Genomic DNA, 27,103 nt, shown 5'->3' with positions numbered 1-27,103 from the left:
CCTAGGGCAGTGCTGACAGGGGAAGAGCACATGTACTGTGGCATAGAGGCAGGAAGAAGCAGCTGCAGAAGTGCTATACATTGGAGTGGCTGCTGAAGACTTTCTCTGAAGTCATGGGCTTGCTTTATACTTTTCTGCATGAGTTTCTAACAAATGCTTTTTGTCTGATGTCAGTGCAGTTATATATCCATTTTCTGCAGGCAGAACTCCACTGAAAACAAACATGTTGTTTGGGGAGTCCCTTTGCTCACAACTATTTGCAATTTCCCCTGTCACTAAAAACATACACTTCAGTTCCAAATTACCTTCTTGTCTGTTACAAACCCAGGTTATCATTTGTACAATTAATTATAATCAGACCTAACATCAAAACTAGGAATTGAAAAAAGCCCTATAAAAACAGAACACAGAGTCCATATTTTCATCATTAAAAAACAAATGGAATCAAGGCTTTCCTTGATTTTGGATAGTCCGTAAACGTCTTGAGATAGTACCTGAAAGAAAATAAGCAATAGAGTGAACCTGCATACATACAAGGAAACTGCACAGTTTCAATACAGCTCAGCTGAGGAACCTTAAAACTCCTCCAAACTGCCTTGCTTTGAAATCTCTGTGTGTTACTCTGCAAAAGAGGGTTCCAAAAGTATTTACACCAGGTTATTTAACTGAGTGGAAGCTGATAATACTGTTAATGTTCTATTATCAGACCTAAAGTAGAAACTTTAGGAATTCAAAGCAGAGAACCATATCTACTCCAAAAGACTGCAAGGGTTGCAAGGAAACCCTCAGAAAAGGTTCACATTTACAAGGCTCAATAAAAAGGGGCTTCAACATGGGGCTTCAGTGGTGATGTAACATGTCAGATTAAATGACTATCAGGCCTGCTTGACTCAACAGAAGCTCCAGCCCACTGCCTTACTTTCACTCAGTCACAAACAAGCAAATATACTTCTTGTACATACTATTAAATTTCATTTTTATCTATCTTGAACACTGGCCCTGCTCCTCTTCTCCTCCCTGGAATTTTGCAATCTGAACCCCAAGAGCAAGCAGCAGTATATGGCAGGAAAAATTTGATACCTGTGATGGTGATAAGCACGTGGCCCGATGCAACAAAGAGTAAAAAAAGCAAAGGCAAAGGCTGGTAAGGACCAGGTTGCAATGGCAAAACCAAACCATTCCACAATTTCTCCAAAGTAGTTGGCTCCAGAAACGTAGGTGAACAGTCCCCCTGCATCAACAGACAAAAGATGCAATTTTTACAGTCATCTCATGCACATGGAAAGCTCTTTCCCGTAAAGCCAGCAGCAGAATATGCTGCCTTTCTATATGCAGAGCCCATAACAGCAACCTGAACCCACTGCTCTGAAATTAGTGGAATCATGCCAAAGGAGGGTCTTGTACAAGACTCTCGTACCAGAATCAAAGGTGATTCTAACCCAAAGGCTTCCAGCACTTTCACAATCATCTATTTTCGTTTGAAAGAAAGGACTTAGGAAAGCCCATGATTACATTTGAATTTAAATTAGTAACATTAGTCAGCTCTCTTCAGGCCCTGGTTCACTGACCTGGCCCACAGCCACTCTTCCTCACCAAGCCCCACTTTGAAGGAGATGGAAAGGAAATTCTGCCCCTTGCACCCTCAGTGTTGGTTTTTTTCCCCTAATGATTACACTTTGAATCTCTCTTTTGCAATGTAAGAAGTCCACTGCTTCTTCTTCCTGGGCACGGAGAAGAATATTTCCTTCTGTGCAGTCTCCTTTTACAAGGCTAAAATCCTCTTTCTATGTCCCACTTAAATCTTCTTTAAATTACTCAGCCCATTTTCTAAAACCTCTCCAAACAGCTTGTGTGTTCCACATACTCTTGTTTGCTTCTTGCGGACTGTCTGCAGGCAGCTCATGCTAGTCCCGGCAGCTCATTCTAGTCCCTGCAGCTCAGAGGGGCACCTGAAGCAAGTATTTATGCGATACTGGCATCTCTGATATTGTCACTTTGCTGTGAGTTCAGTCAGAAAACATTATCTGTCCTGCTGCTCTACTTTCTCCAAGGGGGTGGTGGGTGAGAATATACCTTGAGGAATCTTGTAAATGACTTCCCCGGGTTTCCTCAGCTGGCGCAGCAGGAGATCACTGTGAATGTTGATTCCCATTCCCAGCAGAAATAAGAGGAGCCCTAAGAAACAAACAAGAAATGGATTAGAAAGACAGCTCTGCCTAGTTATTCCTACTCAAGCATATACATGAGGTTTATCTTTGGAGAAGGCAGATAGGAGACCTAATATGAGGTGGGTGGATACTTTCTCAAATCTAAAGATGCTTTGCTACTGAGAAGGCTGCTACTGAACAGGAGAAGCATAGGTGACTGGTGACAAATAACCCTATATCACTGTGTCAGTTGTGGGATCACAGTCCTCTGAAATCACCTGCATTGGATAGCTTCAGTGTAGAGAGCAGCTCTGGGCAAAACGATGACCATCCTGAGCACACTGTTCTGTTGGTGAGACCACAGAATCACAGAATGGTTTGGGTTAGAACAGACCTTAAAGATTATCTGGCTCCAGTCCCAATGCCATGGGCAGGAACAGCTTCCACTAGACCAGGTTGCTCAAAGCCCCATCCAACCTGGCCTTGAACACTGCCAGGGATGGGGCAGCCACAGCTTCTCTGGGCAATCTGTGCCAGTGTCTCACCACCCTCATGATGAAGAACTTTTTCCTAACGTCTAATCTAAACCTACCCTCTTTCAGTTTAAAGCCATATCCCCTTGTTCTGTCACTACTTGCTCTTATAAAAAGTCCCTCTCCAGCATTCTTTTAGGCCTCCTTCAGGTACTGGAAGGCTGCAATAAGATCACCCTGAGCCTTCTCTTCTCCAGGCTGAACAACCCCAGCTCTCTCAGCCTTTCTTCATAGGAGAGGTGCTCCAGCCCTCTGGTCACCTTCATGGCCCCCTGGACTTGCTCCAACAAGTCCACATCCTTCTTATGTTGGGGGCCTCAGAGCTGAACTCAGTATCAGACCAGAGCACTTTCATGTGGTGTGAGAAAAAGCTGAACTTCCCAGTTGGCCGTTGCCACCCTTTATTGAACATCAAGCTAGGGCACAAAGTACCCAAGTGTCACTGATGGCTGACGGCAGCCAGCCAGGGCTGTGGCCGTTACTGCAGAGTGATGACTGAGCTGTAGGCAAGTACCATACCTCTCATTTTATAGCTGAGGAAAGAGGAGCACAGAGAACACAAACTTATGCAGCACATCACCAGAGCCAGGGAGGCAGCCTGTATCTGAGTGCAGCCCAATCCACTGACAGTGAGGCTGCTTGGACAGAGCGATGGACATGCACATGGAGCAGTTACTGAAGGATGCTGACAGGTTCTGGCCAGAAAGCTGTCAGTATGGCCAGTTCAGCTGAGAACCTAGAGGTATTTGATTGAGAAACTCTGCAGGTGACATGCCCTACATTTCATGCCACATTAGACACTGGGAAAACCCCTCTGATGGTGATTGGGAAACAAGGAAAGAAATAGATGCATTGTGAGCTACAAAGTATAGAAAAAAGACTAAGTGCTGATAAAACCTCAACACTTCAGGTAGCAACAGAAAGTTGGTAAGAGTCTGCAGAGGAAGAACATAGTTTGGTTTTTATTTTTTATTTCAAGTACTGATAATGTTGATTTTTTTTCTCATTAAATAAATGTCTTATTTATCATGCAAATTATGTGATGTGGATGTTAGAGCTGTTACTAATCAATGTCCACGATTTTTTATATGTGATGCTGTCTGAAAAGACTGAACTTGCATCGACAGTCTGAAACAGGGTGCAAAAATTACCTTAGTTATTTTGTACTTCTCATATCCAAAACATTTCCTCAGACCTCCATGCTAACCTTCATTTCTATGTGTGGATTTAAAAACCATCCTCTGTGTAGCACCTAGGGTACAATACCACCTAGCTGCTTTTGCTCAGTTATTCCTTCAGGGATTTTACAGGGTGAAATTCAGCTAGGCTATTAAGTTACAGAATGGAAAGGAACCATATTAACACAGAGACTGTGCATGATCTCTAATCTTCCCATATGGCTTACATGAGAAAAAAGAGCTCTTTGTCTCTAAAGCCTCATTTATGCTGGGGTTTTGCCCTTCTTTCCTCTCTTAGTCAGAGTTGCTGCATAAAGTGCAAAGCTCTCTCGCTGTTGGGGAAGAGAAAGGCAGTTTGTGCTTGCACACAGCCGCTGCTGGGTGAACACTTCTGGCTGAGCAAGTGCACATCCCCATGCGGCTGAGGCCTGAGATTGCATCTCCACAGCCTGTAGCAATGGGAGGCTCTGGTGTCAGTAAAACAAGGCTGGTGATTTGAGACTAACACATAACATTGTACCCATTCAGAGGTGACCGCCTAGCAGAAAAAGAAAGAATTGCACATTTATTTGTTCTGCCTGGGCCAGCAGGCTGGTGTTATGCTGATTTCCATCACGACTGATTTGACTCACATGTGCAATGAAGATTAGGACATAATTCAAAATGTTTACAAATTGCTTGGAGATTAGATACTGGGAATCCTGCAGCTGTAATTACCTGATGTAAATCTGATGTCAGTGCACCAGTCATTTGGATATTCAGCGCAGTAAATCAGGTAGTACCCCTGGAGGAAGCCATTATAGATACAGAATAACGTGCCAAAGAAAAGCAATTGCAGTGGGAAAGGTCTGCCTCTAGTGAAGAAGGGGTAAATAAATGTCCTAAGGTAGATAAGAAAACAAAGTCAGCATGTTACTTATCATAACATTGCATTTGCAATTTATCTGCTGTAAGTAAAAAACCTATTAACAAAACACAAAATATGAAAAAGCTTAATAAAGATAAAAAAATGGAGCAACTGCAACGAAGTAAGATCAGCAACTAGTGGGAACAAGAAATACTGCAGATACAATGTTTTTCTGGTCCTTCAGGACTGCGCACAAGGTGGTAGGCTAGAAGTCTCCTCCAGATTCACTACCACCTGAGGAATGTCTCTCTGCTTTTCTTTTCTCTTATTGGTAAATTGAGGAACTTGTGCCCACAAGCAGCATTTTCTTTTGAAGACCTTGCTGTAATGTGCCAGACTGAGCAAAGGATGTTGTGGAGGCACATAGGCACACTAATGTTCAAACTAAAGTAGTGAGAGGCAGTACCAGTTGCAATATTGATTCCTCAAATGAGCGTCACTATGCCACAAGCACTGTGGAGGAACTTTGTTATGGAGAAAACATTCTTGATCCCACTACAAGGACCAGTTCCTTAGGGCTTTAAGCCATGATAGCAGATGGAGTTGAAGGCAGTGTTGAGACCCCTCTTGTTCTCTCATTCCCTGAAGGATAGTGCCTAAGCTGTAATCCGTTTTCCCAGCATCTTCTGCTCCTCTCAGAGACTTCTGCACGTCTCCAAAACATAGCAGCTTTGCTGAGACATTTTGATGCAGAGGCAGAGCAATGTTGTTGGCAGCTTGGAGGAGCTGCTTTGCCTCCAGTCCCTGCCTCTCCTCTATGCTTTCAAACTTTTATTTAAAGTAAGAAGAGCTAAAGCCCTAAGTTTAATATACAAAACACTGAGATTTCCATGCAGCTCCAGCACCTAAGACTTCCTTGCACAAAAGCAGTGCTAACACTGGCATTAACGTGTGTAGGAGCAAATAATTTGTGCTTGTATAGTCTTAATTTCCATGTATCTTTGGTTCAAGGGGGTGTATCCCCCTTGATACTTTGGATGCTTTGGACACTTTGGACAACCCATATCATCCTTAGGAGAGTGAAATGGAGAGTTATATTCATATGTGTTAGGTATTTTCTTACCTGTCCAATTAGGTTCTGTATGTGGTAAAATCTACACTCTTAATCTCTTTCTTTTGCCCTCTTGGGCTTTGGATGGTGCCCATGATACCAGTATGTAGGTATTGTTGGTACGTAATCCACATCCCGGGTTGCCAATACCAACTTAAGCAAGCTGAGGCATAAAATGTCATAGCACTATAAATTTAGATTAAATCATACTAAGCATGTCTAAAAGTGAGTATGCAGAGTACAAGCACCAACGTGTTGGTGTATTGTATTCCCTGCCTTCCAAAGGAAGGTAAAACAGATTTCCTGCAATTAAGACAGTTGTGGTATAGAAGTGCTGAATGTTTCTAAATATTGTGAAATCTAAGTGGTATGGAAAATATTTTTCAGGCAGTGGTATCACGTTTGTCATATTTATGACAGTGTGGAAAGCAATGCTCTTCGGAATAATGTTACCATTAATCGTTGGTTTGCCCTTTGGGAATGGGATGCTGGAGGTAAAAGTAGCATGTTTAGCAATCTGACCTGCCTGCTGAAGTAATATTGACAAATTGGTCTTGAACAGCGATGAGAAAAAGTGGGAAACTTGCAAATGGAAACTCAGGGGAAGCAAAGTGTATAGAAGAGAGGATGATATCAACCCACACAAAGTGAGTTTAGTAGGGGAATTTATACAACAGATTAGAGTGGGACTTGCACTGCTTTATCCTTTGTCAAAACCAGCCATATTTGAGAGTCTCTTAGTTTTTACAGCTGATGCAAACAGAAGCTTCTAGCATGAGCTGGTATTTCTCAGCTCCCAGCAAAGTTGATTGTTGCCATGGTGCTTCTCGATGCTGTTGTTGCAGGAGAAAGGTTATAAGCCCTTGAAAGGTGATTTACCCTGCAGTAAAAGGAGGGCAAAAATCAGCCATAGACTTATCTATCTACTGTGGGTGCAGTGGATGCAGAACAGAAAGAACCTGCATGCAAATTGCAAGTACAGTCGCCGGGAGTCAGGAGACATCAGCTTTTTTGTTGTTGTGGAGGGAGTGAAATCCTGGTATCACTGAAATCCCGCTCACAGCAGTTTGAAAATCCAAGTCAGGATTTCATCCAAGAATCTTTGTTGGGGAGCAGCTCCTCCAAGGAAATCTCCTTGGGTCTGTAATTCAAGAGGCCAGATTCAGTTCTCTGTATCTGAACAATGCCCTAAGCCTTTAATACAGCACTTGTCAGCTTGTACTGCGTAGGTACTTGAGGGTGCACAAACTATTCCTGATGGGTCTTGAAAAAGCAGCAGAGGTAGAGTGGGGACATATAAGAGGTTCCATGGAAGAGTCTGCATCTCTGCTGGAATTATTTTGCAGTGTGAAAATCAAAGGGGAGCTAACAGCCGATATTTTAGAGTAACAGAACAAAACCTGGCCTTTTGGATTTAGACCAACGAAAAATTTGACCTTTTTCTTTCAGTGCACTATTGATGACTAATCCTTTATTCCTTTATTATCTTTACTGGCCAAAGGCACTGCATCTGACTAAAACATTGGCAACAGTTTCTTTTTAAATGGGTGAATAATAAATTATTCATTTTCTTCTCCATCATTTATTTTCCAGAAGAACAGGTTTTGAAGAGAAAATCACAGAGTCATAGAATAGTTAGGGTTGGAAAGGACCTTAAGATCATCTAGTTCCAACCCCCCTGCCATGGGCAGGGACACCCCACACTAAACCATGCCACCCAAGGCCTCATCCAGCCTGGCCTTGAACACCGCCAGCGATGGAGCATTCACAACTTCTCTGGGCAGCCCATTCCAGTGCCTCACCACCCTAACGGCAAAGAATTTCTTCCTTAAATCCAATCTAAACTTCCCCTGTTTAAGTTTGAACCTGTTACCCCTTGTCCTGTCACTACAGTCCCTCATGAATAGTCCATCCCCAGCATCTTTATAGGCCCCCTTCAGATACTGGAAGGCTGCTATGAGGTCTCCACACAGCCTTCTCTTCTCCAGGCTGAACAGCCCCAACTTCCTCAACCTGTCTTCATACAGGAGGTGCTCCAGTCCCCTGATCATCCTCGTGACCCTCCTCTGGACTTGTTCCAACAGTTCCATGTCCTTTTTATGTTGAGGACACCAGAACTGCACACAATACTCCAAGTGAGGTCTCACGAGAGCAGAGGGGCAGGATCACCTCCTTCGACCTGCTGGTCACGCTCCTTTTGATGCAGCCCAGGATACGGTTGGCTTTCTGGGCTGCGAGCGCACACTGAAGCCGGCTCATGTTCATTTTCTCATCGACCAACACCCCCAGGTCGTTCTCTGCAGGGCTGCTCTGAATCTCTTCTCTGCCCAACCTGTAGCTGTGCCTGGGATTGCTCCGACCCAGGTGTAGGACCTTGCACTTGGCATGGTTAAACTTCATAAGGTTGGCATCAGCCCACCTCACAAGCGTGTCAAGGTCCCTCTGGATGGCATCCCTTCCCTCTGGCGTATCAACCGCAGCACACAGCTTGGTGTCATCGGCAAACTTGCTGAGGGCGCACTCAATCCCACTGTCCATGTCACCGACAAAGATGTTGAACAAGATCGGTCCCAACACCCATCCCTGAGGGACCCCACTCGTTACCGGTCTCCAGCTGGACATTGAGCCATTGACCACAACTCTTTGCGTGTGGCCATCCAGCCAGTTCTTTATCCACCGAGTGGTCCACCCATCAAATTGATGTCTCTCCAATTTAGAGACAAGGATGTCATGTGGGACAGTGTCAAATGCTTTGCACAAGTCCAGGTGATGACATCAGCTGCTCCACCCCTCTCCATCAGTTCCGTAGCCCCATCATAGAAGGCCACCAAATTGGTCAGGCAGGTTTTCCCCTTAGTGAAGCCATGCTGGCTGTCACCAACCACCTCCTTGTTTTTCATGTGCCTTAGCATGCCTTCCAGGAGAATCTGCTCCAAGATTTTGGCAGGCACAGAGGTGAGACTGACTGGTCTGTAATTCCCCGGGTCATCCATTTTCCCCTTCTTGAAAATGGGGGTTATATTTCCATTTTCCCAGTCGTCAGGAGCTTCACCTTGACATTGCATTAAACTTCATCTTAAAGGAATTAGTCCAGCTCTTTGAAAACTCCAGAGACCCTCTCCGAAATGGGGGAAATGATAGGTTTGCCCTTCTTTCCACAGAAGGTGGAAATCTTTCCACGAATGTTTCCATAATCCACTAGGAGTGGGCTCTCAGTCCTCCTCCAACAGCTTGTTAAATGGAGTTGTTTATGTGCTGCCATGTCTTTTCCTCTCCTGGGTCCAGATGCAGTAGCAGCTCATGGTTTCTCATCTGGAAACTCAAGGTGTTTCCAGTACTCATGAGGTGATTTACTAAGGTAATTTACTAAGGGATCTAAAGGTCCCTGGTTCGATCCTGGGTTTCGGCACCACTTGTTGCCTTCGAGTAGGCGTAGCGACCTGGTTCAGGAACGGCACGGCGACCAACCCCAGGCCGCTCGGGCCATCAGCTCACTGACACCAATGTGGTGGATGGCAAATGGCGATTTATTGCTTAATGGCACGGTGTTATATAGCTTTGGTTTACAACGTCACATCCGTCTGCTTACCTCATAAACTAAGTGTTATTGGCTATTAGGAGAGGGGCCCTATCTTTCCGTACAGCGCGATATCTTCCGACCATCAGACCCTGGCTACCCACAATTTACACTTGGGGCAATTGGGTCAAGGGTTCAGGGCTGGCAGCTAGGAATGGGGGCCACCTGACTCCCTCTGCCCTGTGCGTTCACAGCCTGTATCTGCTGCTGTATCTGCCCATCTAGCCCTCTGCCATCAGGTCCTCTCCTGAGTCCAACTAGGATGAACTAGGGTCCAGAAATCAGATATATTGCAAAGGTGGGCAAGGCTGATGTGGTGCCTTTCCCTTTGAAGGCAGGTGCTGGCCATAACCCAGCTTGTCCTATCCATGCCGGGCACTATCTGAATGCCCTGGCCCATCCCGGGACCCTTGTCAGCTCCCAGAAGAGAATTATGGACTTCTCCTGACCAGGACTTCTCAGAGTCCCTGCAGAGATTTTCTGGCTCTCCTTGGAGGATGGGAGTCAGGGGGCAAGATGAGTGGTTCCCGAGAACCATTTCCACATGATCTGGACTCCACATGTTCCAGTTCCTTGCTTGTCCCACCAGACATACCAAAGGTGAGAAAAGCTGATGGTCCAAGTGAGACCAGCCAGCCAGGTCACCGTGAGGGTGATACCCTCAGGGCTGTCGCAGCTCACACATACAGTGAGGTCTCTCCACAGCCAGCTAGGGCCATGCATTGGAAAGCACTGCCCTAAGTGGTGGGTATGGGCACAATTGTTGCAAGGGTCACACAGGGGAGGAGGCTGTGTCCCTCCAACAGCAGAGATACCCTGCTACATCAAGAGCATATGTTGCAATCCCTTTAATCCCTCCCTGAAAACCCCTTGCTGAGGTGCTGTCTTCAATTCTCATTGCTTTATTAGTACTTTCGCAACCAAGGTCCTCTCTAAGTCAGAGGACACCTCTCTAGACTCTTTGCTGCAGCTCCCTTCTTAGGGGGATGCTTTCAGTGTTCTTGGTTTGTACAAATATCTGTACCCCAGGTAATAAGCAAAACAATGTGATTTGTGTTACACTGACTACAGACCAGTCAGACCTGAAAGGACTTCCCTGATACGGACAGTGGAGTTCCTTTCGGTCTGTCTTGTGCACAGGTTGAAGGCTGGTGTCCAAACCTGGGGATACTGCACCAACCTCACACCAGTTTTAATTGGACCTACAATTAACAGCATAGGAGTCTTTGCCATAGGTTATTGAAATCACATTGCTGGGGAGCTGCTGGCACTGCTGGCATACCTGACCACTTGGATGAAGGCTCAAGATGTTCACAGACAAGATGGACTTCTACCTGCAGTATCTGTGATCTGCTGCAGCAAGCCCCTAATTATTCTGGAGACTTATGAATGTCAAATGACGTGTCCCAAAAATATCTGTTGCTGAAGAATCCACACTAAATCCTGCACATACTTTCTCTTTTTGAGCCAAATCCTGTCAGTTATTTGTGGATTGCACTCTGAGGTAATTTTTAACTTATACTATTTTTGAGTTGTGTTACACTGATTCTCATTGAATGCTTATAGAAGAGGACTGTCAAAGTACATTCTCCACGTATAGTCAACATCAGGGCACAATCTGGCTCCTAATTTTCCTGTGCCAAATTCAATTTTTTTCAGTTATCCCAGATTGGGTTTAAACAAATATAACATTTAAAATGTCAGTTCCAAGCAGCAGGCAAATCTGCTATCATTTCAAAGGGAAAGTAATACAAAATGCCCCAAAATACTTTCAAAAGCGAAACAAAGCATTTTAAAACCTCCCTCGTAATGACTTCTATATACGCCCCAGCATCACAAACCATGGTAGGGCCTCCTTAACCCTCATATTCCTTTCCTTAAACATCCTATGCTGAGATGCTTTGCCCTTCCCCACTTACTCTTGTGGACTCTCCAGTAATCCCAAAAGGTCAACAAGCTAGGAATATTTAATGGAAAGCAAGTAGGTTATTAGCAGCCATTTGTATTAGCTGGATGGATCATGTCCCTTTTGCTAAAAAGGTGTGCATAGAAAGACATACTCTGGCATAGACTTATGAACAAAATCTGAGCCACAACCCAGGTCACACACATTCCAGCAATGCTGGCAGGCAGGATTGTTGGACTGGCAGTTATGCCCCTGGCAATGCCCACTGCAGCTGCAGGACAGACGGCAGATCTCCTGACTGCAGTATTGCAGTTATACGCCATCTCTTGATGTAAGGAGGGCTGTAAGTTTAGGAGCTGGGATTGTTTTCTGGAGCTGATGCATAGCTGCCTGTGGAGCCCACGAGTGCAGAGGGTGTGCAGCGGCTGTGCGTGCCAGCAGGTGACTGCCAGCAGTGGGCAAGTCTTCCTTGCCAGGGCAGGGGCTGCCCTGTGCCTCAGTCCTGCATCACTGGGACTGTGTGAAACCAAAAGATAATGTAACCACTTGCTGGTCCACAGCCCAGATTGTAAACTCATCTTAAATTGTTGTCCAGTGGCTGTGATGGGAACAAAAGAACTCCCTTTTGATGTTAATCATGCAGATTTATGTATTCATTTATGACTAACACAGAGTTGAAAATAGCTTTCCTTTCCAAGCCACATGCAAACCATCCTACTCCATGTTCCTCCAGGGATCTTTGGACAAACTTTTGATGACTACAATTTAAGGAGCAAGAAAGATAGACATGTTACTTCATGTTACTTAAAAGCTTATAATTCCGCTGTATAAAACAATAGTAAACCTGTCATGTTAGGTCCATTTCTGAGTATTCTGTCTAATCAATCTACAATTTACAGATTGCTCAGCCTACTGTGGTTGGGCTGTTTGTGGCTCACTTATGAAACTCATCCAACCTGAAGCCTGTTCACAGGGACACACTTTCTTTATGGCTCCTCAGGTCTGGGGTTGGATGAAGACTTTTGGCAAGAGCAGACTCGTCTTATGTGGACAAGAGATGCAGGTACACATCAGATCAAGGGATGGGAGAAGGAGTGAGAAAACCATAAGACAGATGGCACCACACTTGGGTTTGGGGAGTTCTTGAGAAGAAGGGCAATAGAAAGCAGAAAGTCTGGGCAGCACTGATTTAAGGCAAAGATAGCAGAAATGCAGTAAGATTCAGTGGCAAAATAAGAAGTATGGAAGAGACTGCCATACTGAACCATTTGGGCTGCTGAATTTGGACTGGAAGTTAATAAGAACAGACATATTAGAGATAAAGTGATACACTCTCTAGAGTAGATAAGCAATTACTTAACACCAGCATTTACGAGTGAAGTTCCAGAGTGATACTCACTATCCCAGGAAGGCTGACACCATGGATGACAGCACTTGAAGAAGCCAACTTCATCAAAGACTGACAGTCAAAGGGAATCAGCAATTGCACTTGACTTCTGGCCACACACTTAAATACAAACTTCAGGTTGAATCCTTGGTGCCAGGTCAGAAAAGCTCAGTGGCTTACAACTACATTTGAATTAAGTGGCATTATAGGAAAAAAATTACAAATATTTGTAAAAGCATGTATATCTGATGTGAATGGCTAAACACAAAATGCTGCTTCTATATTACTGTTGATCATTGCTGAAAAAAATCAAGGTGCATTTAACCTTGGATAAATTTAAGGAATTTGAGCTATGTAATGCTCAGTTCCAACTCTATAAACACCTAAAATCAGTCATTCGACCACATAGCACTAGTCAGTAGTGCCTCACTGATTGCTATAAATTTTAGGCGTGCAATGCAGTTAGCAAATTAAGAAAGGCAAATACAGTTTAGGGATGAAACCAAATCCTTTTCACATCGAATACAGAAATTATTAGATATGCTCTGCTTACTAAAACTAGATATGCTCCGCTCACTAAAATACAAGTGGTTGAAAAAAGAGAAGGAGAAGAAAAGAAACAGGACCTAAGAATGGGTATTTGGTTTTAATTAGTAAAGAACTGTGTAGGCTTGACTCCAGGACAAAAAGTTTTGCTCTTCTAAATTCAATACAACAGCAGCCAGTTTTCAAAAGTGTTCTGCAAGTTTGTTTATAAATTATTTCCTTAATTCTCTTGGTTTTCTTCCATTATTTCTGAAAATGTCACTGGAAAAATCTGGTATCTCCCAGTGATTACCAGCATCTGGTTAGAAACAACAAAGGAGAATTCTTCCTCATCACTGGTAAAAAAGCATTGAGTTGTGAAATTCTTTGTTCTACGGCTTATCAGGTATAGGAACAAAACCCTATACTTATATTATTATGGTTTTTTTAAAGGGAAAGCAAGACCAGAATTGGTGGGTTTGATGCATCAGCAAGTCACAATCCATCAGCAAGTTATGCTCAGCATATATTTATATTGGTAATTTGTTTCTCAAACATTTCCATTTTGGTGTACAAATACCAAATAGGTTTTAGATACCCTTAATTATGAAATGTTATTTTATTTATATTTGCTATTAGCTAATCACTTGTTTCTTCCCTTTTGTTTGCAATATAGAAAGAAGATCTGAATGAGAGATGAAATAAACATTAGGAAAAATTGATTGAATGCCCAATGCAAGTGAAACAAAAGCCTAGAACCAGCTGTTAATATCTTTCTCATCATCACCTGCCAAACTGAGCAAATTTGTTTGAAAGTTGGGGTTTTGTTTTTAAAATGTGTTCCTCTTTGATAGCCGAAGAAGATAAAGTGAAGCTAATAGAGCAAAGGAAATGTGTCCTCTGTGCCAATTCCTGCTGAAATCAGTACCATCCCATACAGACCCACAGTTTGTCCTCAGACACTCAGCAGTCAAATACCAGAGTTCAGGGTGTATGGCACGATGGACTTTTTGTCCAAAAAGCCAAATGCTAACAGTTGTAACGCATTGTAATGCCCAGTTGGCTGGGTGTCCTATGTATGTACAATAGCAGGAGGCAGGACTCATTTCTATATTTAACTTAGATAATTCTATTATCTCAAAATAGTTTTGTTGACTGAAGGAATTGACATAAATTGGATAGATTATAGGAGAGGGATGGTAGCAGTAGCAGGTGTCCCATGTCTTGACCTTAGTAGATTCTTTACACTGTCTCACGTGTCAATTTTCAAAGTAACTTGGGGTTTCCTGGTTTAGAGAATGTTATTTTTAGTGGCTGCAAAATCGACTGATAAATTATATCAAGGGATAGTTAACATTTTTTCACTATTAAATGAGAAGGATACTTTGAGAGAGGTTCTGCAAAAGACTTCTCTGGTACTACTCAGGGGGGATTTCATAAATTCTATACCTCTTGGGGAAAAAAAAAATATTCTTAATGTTTGTGGCTGGCATAGCTCTGGAAGATGCTGAACACACCAAGAATGAAGGCTAGAGTTTACAATAATCTCAAAGTAGTGGTTTCATAGTTTTAAAACAGTATATTTAATTCAATAAAGACAATGGCAAAATACTACACTTGGGTAAGACTGACTAAATGTGAAAGACAAGCTGAAGAACAGGCTGGACAGCAGATGGGAGTGCTGATAGCTGGTAAACTGAGCATGAGCTAATGATGTCAGGCTGTTATGGAAAAGGCAAATGTTAAAATGTAATGTGAGAACAGGAGTGCTGGCAGAGACACCTGAAGTAGTCTTTCCCTTTGCATGGAGTTAGTAGGAACCTGGATCATACTTTGTCCAGCTGAACTCTGCACTCTACAAAAGGACAAGGAAAAAGTGGAAGCAGCCCAGAAAAAAACAATTGTTGTCTAGGAAATGTGACATGTAGAAACAGTCAGGGTTGTTTAAAATAAGAAGAAACCAGAGGAAGACATTATGACAATGTACAACTGTTGCTGCAAAGAAGAAAGGAGTAAAACATTCTTCTTGTCTACCAGGAACACAATAAGAAGTAACAGGCCTAAACAGCTGTATAGAAAATGCATATATATAGGATGTATAGAAATTAGGGAAGGACAGAGAAGCACAGGAACATACTAACTGAAGGGCTGGAGGATTCTCCATCAATGTCAGTCATTAAGGACAGGCCAGACAAACGTCCATCAAGAATGAGAAGAAACTTTGAGGACTGTATGTGGCCAGGAACTGTCTGAGAATGGGAACTTGGAGCAATCATGGTGAAAGAGGGGCTCTGAAAAGAAGCTGGAGTGCAGGAATGAGTTCTAGAATTAGCTGAGCAAGAAAACTAGCACAAGCAAAACCTTTCACTCAGGTTGCAGACTGAACTCAATGGCAGGCCAGCTATGGCAGTCGAAACCCTAACTAAACTTGGTTCAGATTTATATTTGTATGAGGATTAGAAGGCTGGACAAAGGTCAACATGAGTAGATGGACTATGATGATGACAAACATGCAGATCTCACAGTACTTCATGATTACCTCTACTACTTGATAGCATCTAAAGGTCAGTAGTACTTAGAGATTATGCTTGTTGTTTAATCTAAGCAATGGCGTGTCAAAGGCTCATCCAGCCAAAGCATATATTTTAGCAAGGTATCTCACTCTTTTCTTCTCCAGAAATAACTACTTGATATTTATGAAGACAGATCACTTTGTTCCTATTGCTAAACTGTGGGTGTCTGCCAAAAGCATGAAATGTGTGCCAGAGTAACTTAAACAGACACTGTGCTATGCACTTCAAAAAGCTCATTGCTCCACTGGAGCAGAGAGTTCAAAGAGTTCACAGAGGCTGAGAGTGTGAGCAGAACAAAAGGACACATCTACATGAAAAATGGTACAAAATCTACAGATGAAAATCTGTGCTGTTACAACTGCACTTACAAGAGAAAGAGTAATTATTTTCCATAAGTGGTCCACATGGAGCCGAGAAAATGACCAAAGGAAGCCAGACATTTGGTAAGCTGTACCTCTCTAAAACTAAACCTTGCTCAGTCTGTATCCAACCACATGCACTAGACTCCAGAGTTGCAACTAGTGTTGCAAGATACATTGCTAGAAGTCTTTAAAATACTCTTAACTGGCTTTTTCCACTCTAGTGAGTCCTTCTTTCCCTCTTTTACGCCAAAACTCTTGCTCTGTCTCCATTTTGCTCTTACAGCCTTCCTGACTTTGTCCTTTTTTTGTCCTTCATCAGATTCTTACCTCTTTCACGGCTCCTCATTCAACACCTCTTCATGTGGCTTTTTTTCCAATTAGGAGTTGTCCTTCTTGCTGTGTCAGTATTAAAAGTGTCAGTATTAAAGTGTCTCTTGATACCCGGATACTGCCATCTCACATCATCTCCTTTTCCCTTCCATTTCTTTTCAATTCTGCCCTAGCTGTTTTTTAACAGTTCTCCTGTGCTATTGTGCTCAAGTGCCTAATTCTCTTGTGCCACTTGTGCTCTTGTGTTCTGTGCTATTTTCACCTGATCTTTCTATGTCTTCCCACCTTCCAGCCCTAACTGTAAGCCTGACAGGGTTTCTTTCATTTCTGTGCATTAGAGACAACTTATATTTCCTAATCCACACTGCCAGGACTCCAACTAGGAGACCACTTCTTCCCTCTTGAGTACCCTGCCAGCCAGAAATGCATGAAAAGTCCTGCTCTGCTCCTATAATGCTGGCCTAGACAATATTTGGCTGGGTTGCAGGCTTACACATTGTGGTTCTTCTTATACCCTCAGATGAACCAAAAGATCTGTTCTGCACAGGCAGACTCTAAAAATGTTAATTGACAAACTTGATGTTTGAACAGATACAGACACATTTCTTAGAAACAACTGTGCCAAGTTTAAATTGGTTTTGCTGGGAACAGCCAGAGACTCGTGTCTACACTTTAGTAACCCTAACACAGGCCAAGTTTGAAAACATAAACGCTTTAATGGTTCTTTTCTTAAGAAAAGGTTTAAAAGAGAAGCAAAGAAACACAAAGAACTCAATAACATGCTGTAAATACAAGGGGCTTTTCCTCACCTTCATTGTTCTCAGGAGCAGTGAAAGTTTTACAGATGCACATGCATGTCCTGCCCAGACATGTGGCAGGAGTGACTGGAAGTTTTGCTTAGGACCATACAGTTCAGAGGTATTTTCATGTGCATCCCTAGCACGAGACCACGCTAATGTGACTAGACTGCTTGAGTAGCCCAGCTAGCTTATTCAGACTCCTCTTTAGCCTTCCTGCCCCATTCCAAATGATGAGAGGAAGGCCTAAATCAAGGGGATCCTGGGAAAGCCACCCAGCCGATCTTTACCAGTATGTCAAAGTGCTACAGGTCATCACTCTGCCCTGGGATCTGCTTCACCATAGTTGTGCCTGGGAATTGATATGTGCCTTAACATCTCTGATAGGCAAACCCTCTTTCTGTAGTAGACAACAAATCTTTTTGCAGACATCCTCGATACAGTGACATTTTCCCAAGATGGTTCTGCAAGGCAGTCTGCCAGAATGGGAAGTGACAGATTAAGTTGGTGAACTCCAGCACAGTCATAAGCAAAATGTTATATTACATACAGCAAGAGCTGACTGTGGGCGTTGCTACTCTGTTAACTGTTCATAAAGAGTAATCGCATTTTTATAAAGAGTAATTAAGAAAGAGGGCTTCAAAAACAATTTCCTTCAAATATGACCTTTTTTCATTGCTATTGCAGTTTGCATTTTGACTCACCTTTCTAGGAATGGTGAAACTTTCTGCCTCCGTAAGTATTAATAGAGTAGTAATTGATGTTTCAAAAGTTCATAGCTAGATAGGATTTAGCTGAGTCTTAAAATTAATTTGGCTCTACAGAAAAATATGTATATTTTTCTACTAATCAGTTGACTTTTCTCATCTTTCTGCACGGAATGGTTTAATCCACTTTTAATATTTGGTTTGTTTTTTTTTTCCCAAATAATTTCATTGCTATTGTGTCTATGAGATGTCCAAAAACTAATTACAATGTCATTGAGTGGTCAGCAAAGATTAACACAGTTCTTATGTTGAAATGGGTTTAGATGCACCTTAATTTGCCTGACCAAATTCAGCAAGAATCACCCTACTGATTAATTCACCTGCACATTTAAATCAACATCTAGATAGAGAGAAGGACATTTCAAGGTGTGTTCTCCAGTTATAGTTCGAAAGTATTACTTTAGCATAATTCTTCCTTATCATAATTCTTCTTGACCAAAATGACTTTTTGAAGGAGATAGCAAGAATATAAAATAAACCAAGGGAAATAGGTACAGTGCCTGCGGTGGGCATTTGTTTATAATCATACTACTAGGAGGTCATTTCACAAATTTTCACTCTTAACTGAGCTCCCCAAAACTGGGAAATTACCTGATTGTGTAAGCTTTGAGTACACAAAGGGGCTTGTGGAGATTTATCCTTTTGTCAAACCGTATTGATTGGCTCATTAAAATAGTGCTGCCTCCCCCATAGTGACAGCCTCTTGTTTGGAAAGAAATCAAAAGAAATAGATTTGTGGACCTTGAAAGAGCACATAATAAAAGAGTACATAATAAATTTCACATTGTGCATATGGAATGAACCTTAACACTTTTTCCTTGCTTTCTATTTCCCACTTAAATGAGCAGCCCCAATAAGGAAGAACATCCCCTAATTAAAATAAGTAATTTCCTTGTTTGGTAAAAGCATTACTATTTTTAAGTAAAAACACTTACTGAAACTCCAGTATATAATTTTATCTTATTCTTCTCTCAGTACAGTCCTTTATAACCCTTTATTTCCAATATCAACAGCAGGAATCTAGTAATGCAATTCTAGATCTTTATGTCCTCATCACTCTTATCAAAGGTCTGTAGAGCTCAGTGCTTAGAATGTATCTTCCAATAAGGCTTTAAACTCCCAGGATATCAAGGATTGTAACTTCTCTTTGGGCCCAAACCTCACATAGGTGAGATCAAAGTGGCCTACTTGTGACAGCCCTGTGGCTGGGACTTCAGATCTCTGCCCTTGGACTGCCATTTGAACCCCTTTCTACAGAGCAGCTGTGACTGAGCACTCACCAAGCCACCGTGTATTGTCAGATAAAAGGAAAAATGTTGTGGGTACACTTTGGGCTGGGCAAAACCCATAGGTTTCTGTAATTTTCGCCCACTTTCCAATGGGAAAAGAATGCATAGACAGGATTATTTGTGCTAATAGGAAGGTAAACAGGTAGTATTCTATTTTGAGAGCATAATTAGCAAGATATTTAATAATGCTAGGGGGCCTCAAAGAAGCAAACTCCATACCAGCACAGGGTACATGGAGGAATCTGGTTAGGGTCTATTGCAAGGCACTAAGGTGAATTAAAACAGAAAATAGGATTTGTTGCTTGTCAAGTACCTGCATGTTATATACTGGGAGATTAATAATAGAGGTTTCATGAGGCCAGTAATACAAGTGTCTTCAGTTACTGACACTTAATGATGGTGGCCTTCTATGACAAACGAATATAATAACTATTTCTGTAGGGGAAAAAAATCATCTCTAGGTTGAATCTGGTGGTTATTATAGGATCTGATTATATTCATCATTAGCAAGGAGAGTACCACTCAGAAATACATAGATATACTTCAAACTTAACCTGATCTCTCTGTTTATTCACTTTATGGTTCAAAAAACATAACTATGTTTTTTTTTTAAGAACATAACTAACAATTCTTATGAACTAATACAAAGCACCTCTAAAATTTTTGAACAAATTACTCATTTGGGGCCTGCATCCTCTGCATTTCCCTGAGGGCTTGAGCTCCTTTTCTCACTGATGTAAGAAAGCGAACAAACCAACCAACCTACTTAATTTTCATACAAGTAGGCTTACATTACCTGCCCGAAAGCATGACCAGCATGTCCAGGTAAATGCTGCACCTGCCTGACTAACCAGGCAGCACAGGTAGGCTTAAAAAGGGACTGCATGAACCACATTCTGCAGAGCCTGGGGAGATGCAGAGTCGTCTTCTTTCTTCCCCCGACATAGTTTCACAGAGAGGGGAACTGCCCAAAAGAAGTGTAAAACACTCACACAGGGATTTTGTTTTAAAATGTTCCTGGCTTCCCATTCTTTTGCAGTAAAAGTCTGCTTTTTGGAAAGATGCCAATTTGTAGAAAACCAAGTACAGGTACATCAAATGGGCCACCTGCAACCAAAGGGGTTTGGGAATCCAGCTGTGTCTGAAAAAGCAGCCTACTTAGTGTCTGTCAGATTCACCTGAGTGCATGTCAGGAATGAAGATAGCAGGGGTTTTTAATATACTCTTAACAGAGTAAAAGATTAGGGGTTTGATTGGAAACAAAGTTGCAAGAGAAGTAAATAAATAACTAAATGTAATGGCAGTAGGTGGTATCTTGAACTGAAATGCCTCTTTAAATTGCTGGTGCCTTAGTTATTACCGACAGCAGCATGGGGGGTGGAATGCAGCACCCTGTCTTCTAGACCAGTATCTTCAGGATTAGCTCTGTAGCTCAAGGAGACAAGCCCTTCCCCCCTGCCCCTATGCATGGTGGTGTCTCTTCTGCTCCCTTGCCACTCTGTCTTTCTCACTTCTGAGGGGAATACAGCATTAAGGTTTATATGGAATTTGATTACAACACCTTCCTCTCATCACCTCATATTTTGTTTCTCACCTTCGGTTTTCGAAGCTGGACTGCAAAATGGAAATGCAGCAAACAGGCTTCTCCTCACCACCTGAGAGCTTCAGCCGGCATTCTCACTGTACTCCTTAACCAGCACAGCCCCTCTAGCAGGAAAGGCTATATTACAAACTACATTTCAAACCAAAATGCTACTGAAGTTATTTATCACAAGAAGTGTTCCTGTACCTACATCTTATGTTACTTATAATTTCCAGCTCATGCCCAGCTTTTCACAGAGGTTGCATATACAGATGGCAGGTTTGGAATTCAGTGCTTTCCTTACTTTCTTCCTCCTTTTCCTGCCTTCCCACCCCATTAGTTTTGGAGGTCCTGACATCACAGACCCTACTTTATGAAAGCAATACAGCTATGAGCTTACTTAAAACAGGTGTTATAAATGCAGATTATATAGGATGTTTCCCTTAGCACCATAGAGCATTTGGATTTGATTAAATTCGCACCATGCTGCGATAATACACTGCACACTGACATATGAAGAGTGGCTAACTAAGGATAGCAAAGAGGCAGGGGTTGGAACTGGCGATTCCACCCTTCCCTTCCCTTTCCTCCCCTCAGCAGCAGCCTGCCTTCAGCCCTTCATGAAAGCCTCAGGGAAGGCACCATCTTGTGCCTGCCACAAATCGAGAGAGAAAGGCTGCTGCCTAGTGGTGGCAATGAAAGACGGAGAGCGAACTGCTGTCATGCACCACCATGGGCCGCTGGACTTTTCTGCTCCTGGGCCAAGGCGGGGAGGGGGGAAGGTCTCCTGGCTCCATTCGCCTTCGCCTTGCATCCTCCTCTCGGGCAGCAAACCTCTGTACTGAACTGCGCTAGGGGAGGGTTGGTACCCAGATGACCATCTGGTTTGTCTTTCAGCAGTGGGCTGGCTGGGAGCGCACCACCTGCCAGACCTGGCTCATGAGGCTCCATTTGGCAAGCAGAGAGGTCCCACAAAGTCCTTGTCAATGAGGAGTCATCAGCACTAACGCAGGGAGTTTCCAGAAGAGGATTAGAGTGGTTCTTACAACACTCCATCGTATTCCTCAGTGATGTCACAATAAATTATTATTATTAAAAGCTGGCACATGGCACAAATTGTAGACAACTGGTGACTATTAGTGTGGGTAGGACAGTATTACTAAGCACATATGAAAGCATTACTTTAAAATCTAAGAAATACAGCCATACAAACACAAACCATTGCTAAGCAGTGGTAGATTGTAACCTTGGTTACAATCATGGTTACACCAGCTCCAGGTGCTCAAAGTAGCCTGGAAACACAGGGCTTCCAAGAGTGACTCCAAAGCAAAAAGCACTCTTCCAGTCTGCATAAGCATGGGAGCAGCATATGGGAACAGGAAGGTGATGTTGTCTCTAGATATGCTACAATTCTGGTATTGTATTCTACATCCAGCACTGATGTCTTAAATTTAAAATTGACATAGGAAAAGAGGAGAGAAAAAACCCCACATAAATTAGAGGGCTGAGAGAAAAAAATATCTTGCATTGAGGGCCTTCAGCTGTGGTTCAGTGACATTAAAATCTGGTTTAAGATATGTCAGATCAAATAAGAAGTGTTGCAGCTACTTGACACATGTCCAAAAGCAGTACAAATTAATTGTACTAGTTTAAACCTGTTCCTAGAATGATGAAGAGGTAATTTTATCCTGACCAACATCATCCTGGATGAAGTATCATGTGTCTGCATCACTCTAGCTCTACGCCAGATCTGGTAATGTCTGTTCCCCTGTAGCTGGCGTAAATCCACCATAAAAACTATAAATTCAGCATGAACACAGTATCACGTGCAGTAGCTAATGCATCAGAAATATGATCACTTGCTCCTATATTATCTGGATCACACTAGTGCAGATGGAGGGCCTGACATTTCTGTAATAAGCAAATTGAAAGATGATCTGATTACTATATAAGTGATATTATAGTAAGAAAGTACTAAAGGATACTAAGGAGTGCTTAAGTTAACACAGAATGAGAAACAGCAAGCATCACTGTGAGAAAAATCAAGGCTAGTCAAATTCAAGTAAGACGCTTCAAACACGTTGTTTAAGTGATAGTAAAGGAGTTCTGAAGACTACACTGCCAAATAAAACAGTGGATTCACCATAGAAAATGATGGATTCTTCATCTTCTGGGGTGTTCAGATCAAGACTCGAAATTACTCTGAAATACATGCTTCAGTCAAGCACAAGCTACTGGGGCAGCACAGCTGGTCATAACACATAGGAAGGCAGAACAGCTATCATAGCAGTCCTTTAAAAATCTATGTTTCTCCATTATGGACTACCTTGTCCTTCTTAGCATACCTCTAATCAAAACTTCCCTTCCACATGCATGGTTGGTATAATAGGTGAGACAAAATTAGGAATGATAAAATCTTCCCTGTGGAGAGAAAGAAGTCACTAATTATGCAACAATATATGAATAAACTTTTCTCTGCTTCACACAAACATAAAAGAATGCTGCAATACAGATGGCAGATCATCAGTAGTAAAAGTTGGAGTAGATTAACACAACATTTATAATGAAAAGCAGAACGGCTTTATTCACTTCAAAATTTTTAAGTCAGAAAAACTGCAGTAGGCGACATCCGTCAAGTAAATGTAATTTTATTATTGATCATTGTATGTTTTACTCATTATACTTGCAGTCAAGTTTAATCATGAACACATTTTAAACTGTTGTTGGATTATTTCTAGTACAGACAATAGGTTGAATAAATATCAAAATAAAGTCTGGCTGTTCTATGAAAGTACCAAACCTCTTTTCAAAAACGATATGCTGACCAAACATCCTAAATCAGCATGACCAGTACCTCTGCTCCTAACCCCTGGCATAACCAATGCCATTTTATAAGGCAAACAGCCATAATACATAAGCAGGTTATGATAATGTATCACACCCCCCTTCTTTCTGCTACCGTTCCAAACTGCAATAGGACTATTTGCCCACTAGTATTGTTGCCAGGATGTGGTGGCACCCATTATGGAAAAGGGAAGCATAACAGCACATGAGAGACTGCCTGTAAAATCCAACAGCTACGAGTGGACTTCTGCTCCTGGACAGCAAACCCTGTCATCCACTGGTGGTCAGGAATGCCTCCACCATCATCTTCTTCCTCCAAGGACCAAGTGAGGAACTCATGTTCTTTTAAGTAAAGTCTGAGTTTAGATTACAATTATTATGTCGTGCACTTGTTATTATTCCGCAGAGGGTTTAGGTAACTGAAAACTCCAGATAAATAAAAATTCTAGTTAATAAGAAAGCCATGCAAATTATAAGAAATTCTGTTAAACTTCAAGCTATGCTAATTGCTAAATATTTTGTGTAAAAATGAGCTATGTTAACACTAGACATTGTAGATACCGATAAGCCGTGCTAATTGTTAAAATTTTTATGTAATAACAAAGCTCCAATTATAACACAACCCTTTGGTCAGTCTACCAAGGATCCCTCAAAGAACCTCCCTGTCCCTGCAGCCTCAGGTGACACCCAGAAAAACTCCTAATGTGTGGTTTTTGTTGCTCTTTCATGTAAAAATAGAGTACTAATAATTAATACAACATTTCAAATATTAACTGATTCAATAGAATCTCAGAATGGCTTCAAAAGGTGAGGCTGCATGCTGCAATAATAATACAGGAGCAACATGTAGTATTAGAAACAAACTTGTTTGCTATACAGACTTTGTTACAACGAAGGCTTTTGTTTTTGCAAGGGAAGGAGTATACTCCAGCCACAGATGAGAAGACCCCCCAAATTATCTGAGAAACAAAGTGTATGAAAACACACTGCTTCTGCCTAAGTTGAGTAGTAATGTTGAAAAAGAAGCCACTGACTCAAAAGATGTATGCATACCAACAGGGTAACATTTATTTCAGTCATTCAGTGATGCTCATTGAGTTCTGATCAGAAATTCTTGATAACAGCAGAATGCATTAAATTCAGTTTAGTATAACTACATGTAATCAATGCCTCCAGCTTTCTGTGAGCCAAATTTGTTGTAGGTGGTATCCTCCACCTACCTTAGTGCAGCGAAGAAAAGATAATGTTAGTGATAACGAATATATCCCTAACACAGTGGTTTAGCACTTCAATCCACTCTCTGTTTTAAATTTATCTACAATAGCCTACAGTTTCTATCCCTAAGCTCTATGCAGAAACCCTGCAGATGGATTTTCACATATTGATTTTGGTTGAGTGGCAAATAACAATTTCTGATTAATTATTACATGAATGTTTTCTAGGAAGCGAAAATATTTATATTTATATTTATATAAAAAAATTATAGAAAGGAAAAATAGTATTAAAATAGAATTAGGGATTCTATTTAAAAATAGAATTAGGGATAAAAATTGGCCAACTAAGTTAGAAAAAGGTTTGCCTCAAAAGTTACATAACTCTTTAATACATAGTGGCATAAAGTAGTCACATGCACTTGCCATTTATGAAAAGCCATTTTTTCCCATGAACAGGAAACCAAAAGTCAAATTCCTTATGAAAGAACTCAATAGAAAATTGGATTGGAGCGGAAGACAAAATACACTCAGTTAAATATGTCAGAAGGTACACTCTGGTGATGTACTCCAGAACCAAGTCCCACTGAGTGCAGAACCAGGTGAAAAATTGCAGAGCTATGTCACTTCAAAGCTATCACCATCAGTGGGTCAAAATTACTTTTTCTTTGAGGTCCTGATTAGTGAACACAGAACTGATTAGAGTTACAGCGTTCATGGATATCTGATACGGCAAAGTTTCTAAAAAAGAATAATAATAAAAAAAAGATAAATCGGTACTTTGGAGTGAAGTGAGAATGATGAATTGAGCATAAAGAACCAACTTTCGTGTTGTGGAACAGACAGCCTGCATTGACTTTGCTTTTTCCTGTGCTCAGTGCACAGCAATACGGCTCTCTCGATGCTTGCTTTCTCACTGCTGTCGTGATTTCGCGTTCGGGCCATCCTCACGCGTGTTCCCAAGGCTTGCTTTGGCGGCCGGAGCTGCTCCCGGCGCTACCTGCGCTGCGCTCCTCCTGCCGCAATAAGCACTTTGCGTGTTCCTTTACATAACACTTGAATTAGCTTCATCCAAAACTTTGCTTCAGCTTAGCGAAACCTCATTCTATTTGTTTTCTTTGTTTGTTTGCTTGTCGCAAGATAAAACCCCAAAGCATACATCCCTTCCCCTGCTTCCAGCATCCGAGTACCACCTGCTCTTTCTCTCGGCGGCCAGGACGGGAAGAGATGCCCATCCGGCCGGCCCCTACGTTTCGATCGAAGCCCGGGGGCGCTGATTAGCTGCTCCCGCGCCCTCCCTCTGGAGATCACTCGGGCGACCTCCCGCATCTGGCACAGAGAAGGGAGCGAGCGATGCTGCAACCAAGACCTGCGCCGATCCCACCGCCCACCCGGCCCGGCTGCGCCCGTTCCCGCAGCTCCCCTTGCATCTTTATTTCCCCTGTTTCCTGAGGGGAGGCCGCAGCGCTTCGCGTCCGCCGCTCGCCCGCCCCGGGAGCGCTGCGAGCCGGTGGCGGGGCGGCTCCGGGCGGCGCCGCTGGCGGGGGGAGCCGGGGAGGGGGGATCGGAAGCGATGCCCGGCGGCGGTACCTGTAGAAGTAGTGCCAGCAGAAGAGGCAGCACAGGAGGCGGCAGCCGAGCGGCTCGAGGCGGGGCGGGCTGCGCAGCGCCAGCAGCAGCGCGGGTACCAGGAAGGAGGGCAGCTCCTGCAGGAACCAGGCGCAGCGCGCCGGTACACGGCCCCGCGGCCGGCACAGCCGCTCCTCGTGCTTCCCGTAGCGGGACGGTACCCGAAGGTACAGCGAGAGCTGCAGCAGCGCCAGGGCGCCCAGCAGCGAGCTGAGCGCCAGCACCAGGCTGGGGAAGCACTGCATGCTCGGGGGCTGGCGGGGGCACCGAGGCGAACAGCCCTTGGCCAGCGCCAGCCCCGGCCTTATTAGAGCCGCGGCGGTCACCCCGCCCCGCAGCGCTGCCTCCCATCGCCCGGGTCCGTCAGAGGGCGCAGCCCCTCTTGCCGGCGCGGCGGGGGCGCCCCAGCCCGCCCCGAGGGGAGCTGCCCCCACAGCGCCCGCTCCGCACCCGGGCCCTCCCTCTGCCGGCCCGGTTCGGCCGCGCAGCCCGCGCCCGCGGTGACGGC

General features: G+C 43.1%; 1 protein-coding gene across 1 annotated transcript; it reads right to left on the bottom strand.

Annotated features, from left to right (window-relative positions):
- Positions 1-427: 427 nt before the first annotated feature.
- Positions 428-26,946, bottom strand: SRD5A2 (steroid 5 alpha-reductase 2; the record flags this gene model as incomplete). The annotated part of the gene is given in 6 exon segments (XM_080615296.1): positions 428-494; positions 1,081-1,231; positions 2,074-2,175; positions 4,576-4,739; positions 26,557-26,853; positions 26,855-26,946. Coding segments are annotated over 6 exon segments (873 nt in total).
- Between the last annotated feature and the right edge of the window lie 157 nt (positions 26,947-27,103).

This window comes from Psittacula echo, assembly GCF_963264785.1.
Source record: "Psittacula echo genome assembly, chromosome: 4".
Lineage (NCBI taxonomy): Eukaryota > Metazoa > Chordata > Aves > Psittaciformes > Psittacidae > Psittacula > Psittacula echo.
Note: the sequence above shows the minus strand (reverse complement) of the source record. Positions and strands in the feature narration are given on the sequence as shown.